The 13,729-nt window shown below is 43.3% G+C and overlaps 1 protein-coding gene across 2 annotated transcripts in view; it reads right to left on the reverse strand.

Moving 5' to 3' along the window:
* Positions 1 to 431: 431 nt before the first annotated feature.
* The window catches only part of KCNB2 (potassium voltage-gated channel subfamily B member 2), a 397,058-nt gene continuing 383,760 nt past the window's right edge, over positions 432 to 13,729 (reverse strand). For both annotated transcript variants that reach the window (XM_027127921.1, XM_027127922.1), the window contains exon 3: positions 432 to 2,869. In XM_027127921.1, coding sequence (XP_026983722.1) covers positions 710 to 2,869 — 2,160 coding nt within the window. In that variant the 3' untranslated portion in view covers positions 432 to 709. The remainder of the gene's footprint in view (positions 2,870 to 13,729) is intronic.

Raw genomic sequence — 13,729 nt, forward strand, 5'->3', positions numbered from 1 at the left:
AATGCCACAACTAAGCAGAAGCAAAAAAGAAAAATGTACCCTATGAGTTATATCACAAGTCAATAAAAATACTGTATTCCTTTAAACAGATGTACTTATAAGAGCTTTATAACCCAAAGCAAGATATGTGGGATGCTTTAAGAAAAGGTTGCAATTTTGCAACAAGAAGTCTGTACAGCTCCTCCAGGCAGTAGCTGTGAAGGAGGTGCCTGTGTCTCAGAAACTTCTTTCCATCTGTTCTTGACACTTTTGCATCCCAAGCCCCGTTATTTACAAAGTTACCCATTTCGCAAGCTCAAAGCACCTTGCCTGGCAATTACGAACTCATGCAATGACATTTCATCCTTTCATGTGCAAATTCTAAAATTCATTGTAACGGAAAAGCTCAAAGTTGAAACTCTGTCTACAATTTGAAATGAAAGGATCAAAAATGTCAGACATTGCAGAATACCGGTTCGTAATAGAGCTCTCTTTATTTGTTCACTGTTCTTCAGTCATTTTTGTTTGTTTGTTACAAAATGCAGTCTTGATGCTTTATTTAAACAGTACTTAAACTAAACTGTTCATGCCATGCAAAAATAACATTTTATGCACTGTTTTGGGGAGAGGGGCTTCCCACTTTTTAGTTCACAGGCATTATTAACCGCATTTTTAAGAAACAAGTTTTTTGTTTGTTTGTTTTTGTTTTTATTATTGCCTTTGTAACTAGTCACATGCTGGTTTCACGTGTGGGACAGTAACCTGTGTCTCCTGGGTTGGAATGAATTTCTGGGGCAAACAAGTGGTTTTCCATCTTGCACCCTTCTTGACTGGTGTCCTTTTTAACTTCCGCCACAGCATGGTAAATGTCTTGCCTACAGTTGTGACTTGTGTCCTGTGGAGAGGAAGTGCCCACAGAGGCCTCTTCTCGTAAAGGGTCTCTTCCGTCACTAGGCTTATCTGCAAAGCAGTTCGGGTTGGAGTCCGCCTGCTTGTCCCGCCTCGTGGTCCCTTGGAGCTCTAAGAAATCATCGTCTTCGCCCGTGTCTATTTCCGTGAAGCTCCTCCTCTCTCTGGATGAGAAAGGAAAGAGTTTCTGCTTGGGAAACCGAGGCGTCAGCCCTTTGGAGGGTCCCTGACAATGTGCCGGAACCTCGGCGCCCAGCAAGGGTCTGTCTCCCTGGGAGGGGGTTTCTTCTAAGAGGATGGTGCTGATGAGCTGCGGGGCGGTGAGTGGGAAGTCCGCCGCGGTGACCGGCAGTGGCCTGGCCGTGCTGGGTGGGGTCTGCGGGGCCCCGCCTCTGTTGTCCTTGAAGTTCACCTTGAGCGATCCGGACTTGAGTGGGTTGCTGCCTTTCAGCGAGCTCCTCGGGCTCTCGGCGGCACTGTCCGACTGCGAGGGGCCGTGGGGCCCACCCTGGGACCCACTGGAGTCGAGGTTCACAGTTACGTCGATTGGAGCGTATTCTGGGCTGGCGTCCCTGGCCGCGGGCATCTTCTCTCGGGTTAGGGTGAGGAATGGGGGGGCCCTGGCTCTTTGGTGCTCTTCTATCCGGGCGAGGTCGGGTGGGAACTTCATCTGCAGGTGGCAAGCGGAGGGCGGCGGCAGGGGCGACCTCTCGGTCTCCGTGAAGTCGGTGGCGCAGCTCGTGAAGCTGTCGATGCTGGAGGTGCTCTTCATGTCCACGATGCCCTCGGCCTGCGCCACGGCCAGCTGCTCCTGCGGGCAGATCACCTCCTCCATCTCTATCTCTTCTTCGTACGCAGACGGCCTCTCGGGCTGCTGCTGGCGCTCGGGATTCGGGTGGGAGTGAGGCTGCGTCTTGGTGATCTCGTTGTACAGCATCTCCAGTTTCTGGGCGCTCAGATGCTGTGGGCTGGAGGAAGAAGTGTTGTTCAGCTGCTCGTGGGAGTCTTTTTGGCTGACCTCCTGGTACTTATTCTCGTAAGACTTGTTGGAGCTTGTCTCCGACAGAGCCTTCCGGGCCCACTTCCACCGGCTTGGAGAGAGGCGGTTATCCCCCGTGGAGTCTTTCGTATTGGCCGACTCTCCGGTCTTCTCCACAGCCACGTCTATCAGTTCCATACTGCGAGCAAAGGCATCTTTTAAGTTCATAGAAACGATGCTTCCATTCCTCTTGGCCCGCTCGAGAGCCTCTCTCCTTTTAATGGCCTTCTCCTGGCGTTTCTGCTCCTTGTAAAACTCAGAGAAGTTGTTCACGATGATTGGGATAGGAAGGGCAATCACCAGAACGCCTGCAATACAGCAGAGGCCTCCCACGATCTTTCCTAATAATGTTTTCGGGTAGATGTCACCGTAGCCGACGGTGGTCATGGTGATGGTGGCCCACCAAAATGAGGCCGGGATGCTGGTGAACTTGGTAGCATCTTCGTCCTTCTCGGCAAAAAACACCAGGCTGGAGAATATCATTATCCCCATGGCCAAGAACAGTATCAACAAGCCCAGTTCATTGTAACTCCGCCTGAGGGTGAAACCCAGGGACTGCAGGCCCGTCGAGTGTCTGGCGAGTTTCAGGATCCTGAGGATACGCATGATTCGGAAGATCTGGACCACGCGCCTCACGTTCTGGAACTGCAGCACGCTCTTGTTGGACTCCGTGAGGAAAATGGTGACGTAATACGGCAAGATGGCCAGCAAGTCGATAACGTTCAGTGGGCCCTTAAAGAACTTCCATTTATTTGGTGAGGACAGGAACCGTAAAAGGTACTCCATGGTAAACCAGGCGATACACACGGCCTCCACGTGGGCTAACTGGGGGTTGTCATTGGGCTGTCCAAATTCATCCATCTCCTGCAGCTCTGGTAGCGTGTTGAGAGACAGCGCAATGGTGGAGAGTACGATGAACAAGATGGACACGATAGCCAAGATCTGGAAAAGAAAAGAAAGTCAGGTCAGCAAGGCCTCTTAGTTGCTTAGGCAGCTAGGAGACATATGCGTTCACCATTCTTTAAAGGATATGTCTTGCTCAAAGGTATTCCAAGAAGGTGACTTTACAACCCCAAATTCTCCAACTAATACAAATACGTCCACTTTTTATGAGTTTATTTCACTTAGAAGCCTAATGTGTATAAAACAGATAACTAATGAGAATGTTCTACACAGCACAAGGAACTCTGCTCAATGCTCTGTGGTAACTTAAATGAGAAGGAAATCCAAGAAAGAGAGGATATACATATACGTACAGCTGATTCACTTTGCTGTACAGCAGACGATAACACAACATTGTAAAGCAACTCTACTCTCAGTAAAAATTAACAATAATAAAAAGAAGCCTAATGTAATATACTTTTTAATTCTAGGGTCTAAGCCATTTGAAAAAATCCATTCTCCCCACCTCCCCCCCCCCCTTGCCCATTGTTCTTAGGCACCTTTGGAAGAGTTTTCGGGGAATCGTCATCTCTCCTCTCTTAGTTATTTGTAATTTTTCTCTCTTAACCACCTGGTTTATGTTTCCTTACATGAATTGCCATACATGGTATATTAGCTAGAAAAAATTCATGATTGCCAGAAGTTTTATTCTACAACTAAAAACGTGAATGCAGACCTATGCGTGGAGAGATAATATGGCCTCAGTACAACAATGTTTCCATAGAACACGTGCGATTTGTGTGGTAAGCACTGAAGTGAGGGAGCCCCCACCCTGGGCTGTGTGGCCTCTGGCCAGCCTCTGGCGGGAGAGGAGGGTTGTGAGCTAACTTCATTCAGTTGAGAAAGGTTTCAGAACAAAGAACTTGAAGATTGTCCATGGTGATCTCGGTTCAGGGATCCCCGTGGGGCAGAGGCAGGGCCGCACCATATCAGATGTGGAAGGAGAGAGGAAGCGCTCAATAAGAAGTAAAAAGAGGATCAGTGACTGAATTTTGGAGTCAGTCATCCTGACCTCTGAGCTTGGCTTTATCGCTTACTGTGTGACTTTGGGCAAGTTACTTAACCTCTCTATGTCTCAGTTTACAGATCTGTTGAATGAAGACAACGATCGTAGTTATTTCATGGCTGTTGTGAAGATTACCCGGCACACAGACATCACTAAATAAATGAAAATTACTCATAGTGTTAGAGGCTGAAATGAACAGAACTTCAGTCTGGAAAGACGAAGACTAAGAACAGGTATGTGGGAAATCTGTAAAACCATGCAGGGTATAGACAGCTTAAGCAGGGGTTTCCTCACTGTAACCCAGTGTTCTAGATTGATAAGGCAAAGCATGAAGATGAAGGTTTGAGGGCAACAGAATAAAGCACTTCTTTGCTTAGTACAGATTGTGCGTCTGGAACACATGATTCTTGGTGAAGTAGGAAACCTCTCTTACCTAGGTTAGGTCTGGCTTGGTTTCATCTGACCTTTGCCAATGACCTCAAGAGGTATCACTGTTATTATCTGTAGCTCTGAGAAAAGTATCCTGACACTGTTTAAGTTAGAAATTCAGCATTCAGTAGACAATGGTTAAACATCCTGAGGCCACACATCCCAGTAAACATGAGACTGTGAAAAAAATTATCTATAACTGACATCAGGACTTCTGAACTTCTCTCCTCTTTATCCTTCTAAGTTTCTCTACTCCTGGGTTATTCTCTTTACCCTTGCTCTTTTCTCCTCTTATGCCTCATTTATACCTTTCATTGTTTTTTCTTCCTGTTTCTTCCAGCTCCCATCTTTCCTCTTAAATCACTTTAGAGTGAAAACCATAGTTTGTTCCAGAATGCACTGCAGAAATGAAGTAAAGATTTAAGTTTTCTTAACTTAAAGAACGGTACTGAGGGGCTTCCCTGGTGGCGCAGTGGTTGAGGGTCTGCCTGCTAATGCAGGGGACACGGGTTCGAGCCCTGGTCTGTGAGGATCCCACATGCCGCGGAGCAGCTGGGCCCGTGAGCCACAACTGCTGAGCCTGCGTGTCTGGGGCCTGTGCTCCGCAACAAGAGAGGCCGCGATAGTGAGAGGACCGCGCACCGCGATGAAGAGTGGCCCCTGCTTGCCACGGCTGGGGAAGGCCCTCGCACAGAAACGAAGACCCAACACAGCCAAAAATAAATAAATAAATTAAAAAAAAAAAAAAGAACAGTACTGAATTACTAGTGTTTTATAATTTTTTCTTAAGCAAAACTAAGTACTTTTTACCTGAGTATACTTCAGGAGTTCCTTTAAAAATGTGGATCAATGAATGACAGTAGAATAAAGGTTCTCTTCATCTACTCCAGAGACTGTGAAGGCTAAAGTCAGAAATCCCCTCAAGAAGTTTTAGATAAACCCATGGATAATGGATTCAGAGGGTTTATCAAGGACACGTTGGGAATGCTCACCTCAAAGCTTTCCCCTCGGGGGCCAATGGAAGGGGGACATTTACAATATTCTGTTACTTAAATATTCTTAGGAAGCACTGGTCGGATTCCATCTACTCTTATGTTCTTACCATAACGAACTAGGTTCCTCTGTATTTTCTAGACGGTCACACTGTTCCTGATATACCTTTGGGCATTTTAAGTACGGGGATTGCTGCCAGCATTCTTGTGCTGATAATCTATATTCTAGATTTTCCATATCTTCTTATCTGTTCACCTGCCTGTTTTGGATGCATTTTATTTAGGGCAAGAGCAAGAGAAAAGCAGAAATACAAATGAAACCATTCTACTATCTTCCAACCTTTTAGACAAAGAACAAAGTGGACGATCCAAGGTGGACCTTCAGGTTTTCCATGACTCCACAATCTGACCGAGATTGTAGGTCATTTTACTTTCGTATGTAACTTTGGGAAATAATGAACATTGTATAGTTCTGACTTAGTCTATGGTCTGGTTGATGGCAACTTAATAAATATGGCTACTTTTAACACCTGAAAATTTAGCATGGGCATAGCAAGATTTGAAGGACATTCTTGAAGAAAAGGAATTACTCAAGAAAAAATATCCAATCACTCAAGCCCTTAGCAACCCCACATTCATGTTAAACTATAAGGTATTGCAGCGCATTATTTTCTGTCTCATGTTCAATCTGTCAAAACCCATTTGCTGTCAATGTAAAGGAATGGTTTATTTTAAATAACTTGTGAAACTTGGAATTCTCCAAGAAAGACAGCACCTTAGACAAATTATTCAATATATACCAAGGATGATGAGTGATGCAATAAGCCAAATGCAAGGTTATTGTTTTATGGTAGAATTTTTTTTTTAACACGATAAATAGAACAAACGTGAAATTTTGCTCTAAGCTACAGGATACACCTCTAAACATGGATATTTACTTTGGTACAGCAAACCCTTATGGCATTTACGTATTGCTTCATTTGTTATAACCATGCACAAGTTAGGTTTTTAATCCTGTCACCTCTAATAACCAGCCTCCAGAGCTGGCTCTTTCGGCTCCAGCAAATAGACTTATGTTTGTATATCGCAAATGAAATGGAAATTCCAAACAACTACCTGGGTGATATCCGTCAACCCCCTCGGAATTTGGATTACGTCATTTCCAAGGTTCCTTTCACCTCTAACATATGGCGAGTCTCTTTCTCAACTAAAACATTGTGCTAATTCCATTCACGTCCGCAAACCAAACCAAGGACAAGTCATAGTTGAGCCCATCGTTTTGGTTGAATTGCCAACATATGATTGTGTTGCTTAAGAAATAAAAGATTCAAATGCGAAGGCTTTGTAAAACATCATACTCTGTATGTTCCAAGCATTTAGTTACTGGAAATAGACATTCTTTCTGGATAACACTTTTCTTCCCTTTTGCATTGCCTGGATAATGATTCAATTCTTCACTTAGACACAGACTTTCAGAGGATCACACAGAGGTAAGAACAGGGCTCCTGGCACTGGCGTTACTGGGTCCCAAAAGTTGGTTGCATCGATTTCTGTTTGTGAGAGAAGTAAGGCAGGTGGAAATTTGCCCCTATTTACCAACTTGTTGATTTTATATCTTTTGAAGATAGTGGGTGTTTTGTGGTGGAAAGAACACAGGACAAGGAATTAAAATACATGGCCTGATGAGACCTTCAAGGTGGCGGAGGAGTAAGACGTGGAGATCACCTTCCTCCCCACAAATACCTCAGAAATACATCTATACGTGGAACAACTCCTACAGAACAGCTACTGAATGCTGGCAGAAGACCTCAGACCTCCCAAAAGGCAAGAAACTCCCCACATACCTGGGTAGGGCAAAAGAAAAAAGAAAAAACAGAGACAAAAGAATAGGGACAGGACCTGCACCTCAAAATAAAAATAAACCAATAAACTGAAAACGTAGGCAGAACACTCTATGACATAAATCACAGCAAGATCCTTTTTGACCCACCTCCTAGAGAAATGGAAATAAAAACAAAAATAAACCAATGGGACCTAATGAAACTTAAAAGCTTTTGCACAGCAAAGGAAAACACAAACAAGACGAAAAGAGAACCCTCAGAATGGGAGAAATTATTTGCAAATGAAGTAACCGACAAAGGATCTAATCCCCCAAATTTACAAGCAGCTCATGCAGCTCAATTTCCAAAAAGTAAACAACCCAATGCAAAAATGGGCAGATGACCTAAATAGACATTTCTCCAAAGAAGATATACAGATGGCCAACAAACACATGAAAGGATGCTCAACATCACTAATCATTAGAGAAATGCAAATCAAAACTACAACGAGGTATCACCTCACACTGGTCAGAATGGCCGTCATCAAAAAATCTACAAACAATAAATGCTGGAGAGGGTGTGGAGAAAAGGGAAACTTTTTGCACTGTTGGTGGGAATGTAAATTGATACAGCCACTATGGAGAACAGTATGGTGGTTCCTTAAAAAACTAAAAATAGAACTACCATACGACCCAGCAATCCCACTACTGGGCACATACCCTGAGAAAACCATAATTCAAAAAGAGTCATGTACCACAATGTTCACTGCAGCTCTATTTACAATAGCCCGGAGATGGAAACAACCTAAGTGTCCATCATCGGATGAATGGATAAAGAAGGTGTGGCACATATATACAATGAAATATTACTCAGCCATAAAAGGAAACGAAATTGAGCTATTTATAGTGAGGTGGATGGACCTAGAGACTGTCATACAGAGTGAAGTAAGTCAGAAAGAGAAAAACAAATACCACATGCTAACACATATATCTGGAATCTAAAAAAAAAAAAAAAAGGTTCTGAAGAACCTAGGGGCAGGACAGGTATAAAGATGCAGACGTAGAGAATGGACTTGAGGACACAGGGAGGGGGAAGTGTAAGCTGGGACAAAGTAAGAGAGTGGCATGGCCATATATACACTACCAAATGTAAAATAGATAGCTAGTGGGAAGCAGCCACATAGCACAGGGAGATCAGCTCGGTGCTTTGTGACCCCCCAGAGGGGTGGGATAGGGAGGGTGGGAGGGAGACGCAAGAGGGAGGAGATATGGGGATATATGTATATGTATAGATGATTCACTTTGCTATACAGCAGAAACTAACACACCATTGTAAAGCAATTATATTCCAATAAAAATGTGAAAAAAAAAAGAGTCATGTACCACAATGTCCATTGCAGCACTATTTACAATAGCCAGGACATGGAAGCAACCTAAGTGTCCATCAACAGATGAATGGATAAAGAAGATGTGGCATATATATACAATGGAATATTACTCAGCCATAAAAAGAAATGAAATTGAGTTATTTGTAGTGAGGTGGATGGACCTAGAGTCTGTCATACAGAGTGAAGTAAGTCAGAAAGAGTAAAACAAATACCGTATGCTAACACATATATTTGGAATCTTAAAAAAAAAGGTTCTGAAGAACCTAGGGGCAGGACAGGTATAAAGACGCAGATGTAGAGAATGGATTTGAGGACACAGGGAGGGGGAAGGGTAAGCTGGGACGAAGTGAGAGAGTGGCATGGCCATATATACACTACCAAATGTAAAATAGATAGCCAGTGGGAAGTAGCCGCATAGCACAGGGAGATCAGCTCGGTGCTTTGTGACCACCTAGAGGGGTGGGATAGGGAGGGTAGGAGGGAGACGCATGAGGGAGGAGATATGGGGATATATGTATACGTATAGCTGATTCACTTTGTTATACAGCAGAAACTAACCTACCATTGTAAAGCAATTATACTCCAATAAAGATGTTAAAAAATAAATAAAACCCATGGCCCTACCTCCGTGGCCACGCGGACAAGACAGTTTCCTCTGCAAACATCAGTGCCCTCATCTGCAAAATGAGGTGCCTTCCAGTTGCCTCACCTGCCTGAGAGGCTTGTTAAGGACCAGACTAGGTCAAGCACACGCAGCATCTATAAAATGTAAAGTACTATACGTGCTGGAGTTGCGTCTGGAAAAAGCCTTTGGTCAGCGTTGGGAGGGAATAATGAAGACAAACCGCTTCTCCCCCATTTAAATACAACTGGAGACCTATTTCGTGTTCATAGTTTAAAGACTTCCAAGCACATTGTTTCCCCTCGCCAGTGGTTTGCATGCCAAACCCAGATAACTGTAGCTTATCTGCCTTAGGACTGAACCGTCTAGTTTGCCAATATTTAAGAACTGGACTGAGGTTGGCTGGGTGTGTGGGCGGAATGGGTGAGGTTGGTCAAAGGGTATGAACTTCCAACAATAAAATAAATTGAGTCCTGGGGATGTACAGCAATGGGTTAATAGAGTAGAAGAGAGTAGATCTTAAAATTCGCATCACAGGAAAAACATTTTGTTACTATGTGAAGTGATGGATGTTAACTAAACTCATTGTGGTAATCATTTCATAATATAGACAGATATCAAATCATTATTTGTACACCTAAAATTAAATCAATGTTATATGTCAATTATATCACAATTAAAAAAAGAAAGAGGTAGACTGAGGTCGCTTCGGGTGAATCTGACCTGCCTTGAGTCTTAAAATATGCAGAAAGTTTTCAAGCTTGGGCCTCCTGAGTGATAATCTGTTTTGTATTCACCAACTTTCAGTACTCCCCCAAAACACATGGGAACTTGGGTGCCTTGCACTGAGGTCAGTGCAGATACTTTCTCTCTCTCATCTCCCCCAAACTCTCCTTCCTTCTTTGACAAATCTGTGCTGAGAGGTGAAACTGAGTGAGTTATAAGCTCTTAACTATATAGCACTCCTGTGTTATCTTCTTAGTGGAATATAGTACATTAAAAAAAACAAAACCTGGTCAGCAATAGGAAACAACATGCGGAAACGTGATTATAAGAATTTTCAGGAGAGAATCAACTTATTTAAGTCGGCAGGAAGAAGGTCTGTGATGAGCATTATTAGAAACATGAAACTTCTTCTATTTTCAGGAAGAGGACAGAGCACAGTGACAGTTCTGAGCCTGTAAGCCAAAGACCAAACCATTTGTTGAGGGAAGAAGTGAGAAGGAGGTAAAAATATCATGACTTTCATCTACCTATCTTCTATTTCTAGCTGTTTCCCAGAAGACTATTGGACTCAGCAAACCAGAAAATAAATCCTGTGATTTGCACCAAAGGAAGAATAATCTAGGACTGTTTGCAGTCCTAATATCTCATATTCCTTGAAACCATGATGCTCTCCTCTAAGGCTGGGGGCCCTTGGTTGACGATCAGCCCTTTCTTCTCACAAATATCCCCTTGCCCTCCCAGGACGAATGAGATTCTGTGCTGAAGTTCTCTGATGATTTTCATATACAAGCATGAATCCCTTATGGGCTAGCACCACATGACTCATGCAAAGAATGAGCATCACTGAAAGGGTCAGTTGATTTTTAATTATTTTGGACCCATGGATTTTGGACCCATGGATAAGAGGAGCCCAGAAATTCAATCCCCCACCCCCCATCTGTGGACTGCTGAATGAGGGGTTTCAAAAGACTGAGTCATCCACACACAAGCAGATGTCAGCTGGGAGCCTGCATGATGCTTTTCATTTGGGATGGGGTGGGATGTGAGAAGCAATCCAGTTCTGCATACTATCGAATTTTTCTTTTGGTTTTTATTCTCAGATCTGAAACCAATTTTTTGAGAGGAGAGGTTTTGGCTGTCCTATGACTAAAGATACTGTTGTCATATTTTCTTGGTATCTCCTGGAATAAGCTGCGTTTCACAATCCATGATACATTTCTTATTTTAAAAGATTAGATTTGGGGAAGCAAGTCATCAGGTAGAAGGCTGGTGAAGGGAACTTTAATCTCATTCATAGTAACTCTGCAAAGAAAGGAGCAACAGTGAGATAGAGACACCTTTAATCTTACACCCACTCCAGTGATTAGACAACCTCTTTGTAGGTAATTTGTTCTTACAAAGTCTTCAGGAGCCAGAGAGTAAAAATGAAGATGGGCCAAGCTTGGTGAAACACAGACATTACTGCCTCTATTGGCCCCTGAAGGGCAGGAACTATGGCTCTTTTCTTTAGACTGCTCAGCCTAACTCCAAGAACGCACACCGTCAATGTTCAGACTCTTCCCTTTAGTGTGTGAATAACAGATTTTGGGGGAAGGACACAAGAAAGAGAATTAGTGGAGTATATCCTTTGAACAGGATTTCATTTAACTTGATACCTAGAATGTAAAAAAAAAAAAAAAATCATAGAACAATCAAGTTAGATGAAATCTTGAAGTATGCCATGTCTTACTTTATAAAGAAACAAAAGATTCAGGGATTCTACTGCACCTGGTGGGTGGAGGGGAGGCAATAGTAAGGGACTTAGAGTTGACAAGTCTGAGTTTGAATCCTGCTTCTGATTATTCTATTAGTTTTGAGGACTTGGGCACCACAATTAGCTTTTATCTAGGGCTTATTATTCCCATATAGAAAATGTGGAAAATAAAGACTTGTTTACCTATAGAGCATTGTTTTGAGGACTGTGCTGGCTAATTTTATGTGCCAACTTGGCTAGGCTGTGGTGCCCAGTTGTTGCATCCAACAGCAGTCTGGAACTTGTGAAGGTATTTTTTAGGTGTGATTAATGTTTAAATCAGTAGACTTTGAGTAAAGCAGATTATCCTCCATCACATGGGTGGGCCTCGTCCAATCAGTTGAAGGTCTTAAGATGACGACAAGTTTTCCAAAGAAGAAGCAATTCTGCCTCGAGACTGTCACACAGAAACCTTGCCTGAGTTTCCAGTCTGCCTGGCCTGCTCTGTGGAATTTTTTATTTTTTTTTTAAGATTTGGGTTTTTTTTTTTAAAGCCATTGCTTTTATTTATTTACTTTTAAAATTTTAATTAATTAATTTATTTTTTTGGCTGCATTGGTCTTCGTTGCTGCGCGCGGGCTTTCTCTAGTTGCGGCGAGCGGGGGCTACTCTCCGTTGCGGTGTGCGGGCTTCTCATCGCGGTGGCTTCTCTTGTTGCAGAGCACAGGCTCTAGGTGCGCAAGCTGAGTAGTTGTGGCTCGTGGGCTCTAGAGCGCAGGCTCAGTTATTATGGCGCATGGGCTTAGTTGCTCCACAGCATGTGGGATCCACGGATTCAGGGATTGAATCCGTGTCCCCTGCATTGGCAGTCGGATTCTTAACTACTGTGCCACCAGGGAAGTCCTGCTGTGTGGATTTTGAACTCAAGATTGAAACATCAACTCTTAACTTGAATTTTCAGCCTGCTGTCTTGCCCTGTGGATTTCAGACTTGCCAGTCCTCACAATTGTGTGAGGCCAGCTCCTTGATGGCTATCTGTCTGTCTATATATGTATATAAATACACACACACCTATATATGCATTTACGTATATACGGTTGGCCAAAAAGTTTGTTCGGATTTTCTGTAAGATGTTATGGAAAAATCTGAGTGTATATATATTCTATTGGTTCTACTTCTCTGAAGAATTCTAATACGAGAACAAATAAGATAAAATACATGATAGCACTTTGCAAGCTGTAGAGTGCTAAAAAATGTTAATTATTTAAACTTATTTATTCATTTATCTATTTGGCCACGCCACATGGCATGGGGGATCTTAGTTCCCCTACAAGGGCTCGAACCCGCAGTGGGTGCGTAGTGTCTTAACCACTGGACTGCCAGGGAATTCCCCCAAAATGTTAATTGTTATAATTATTTGAGAACTTCCCAAATCATACATCTATTCCTGTTGAGCCGTAAGAAGTTCCTCATTCTTTGTGTGACTCCAATGCCTAGATGGTGGTCCTTTTGACATCCTACAGAGAGAGCGTATTCACGTGCATGGCATAAGTTGGAGGGCCATAAGGAAAGACAGTTTTATTACTTGGCGCAAAATGAATCAAGAAGAATTCCCTAAGTTGGACTTTTCCTGAGATGCCGCATCTTCCACTTACCTGAGCTGAGTGAACTCAGGGAAGGTGAGCAAGTGGAAAATGAAGGTCAACAAATATTACTCTCGAAAACCACATAGGGGGTTTGTTAATTATGTGCCAGTGGGACTCATCCTCAATGTGGGTGGGGAATCAGTAAGTGATTAAAATTTTGAGACCCTTGTAAAGACCGTTATGCTTTCATGTGTTTTTCAGCTGGTTTCATCTTTCCATTCCTTTTTACTCATGCTTGGTGGTTGAACTGGCTTGAATTCCCCCTTCCAGCCAGGCTGGGACCCTCACTGCTTCCTGGGCATGTCATTCCTTTTCATTCCATCAGGCACTGCCTCCCCCATTGTCCTCTATCTGCCCCAATCCTGCCACTTCTCCAGGAAGCCCTCCCTTGCACTCCAGATGACACTGGCGTCTCTCCTCTGAATGCCTGAAGCCTCTATTTCTTGGGTTACCAAATGCACAGAAGGTGTCACGCACACTTCTTGCATTTACTCACGTGG

The sequence above is a fragment of the Aethalodelphis obliquidens genome, unplaced genomic scaffold, assembly GCF_003676395.1.
Source record: "Aethalodelphis obliquidens isolate GAN/ISIS:26980383/991018 unplaced genomic scaffold, ASM367639v1 scaffold33, whole genome shotgun sequence".
NCBI lineage: Eukaryota > Metazoa > Chordata > Mammalia > Artiodactyla > Delphinidae > Aethalodelphis > Aethalodelphis obliquidens.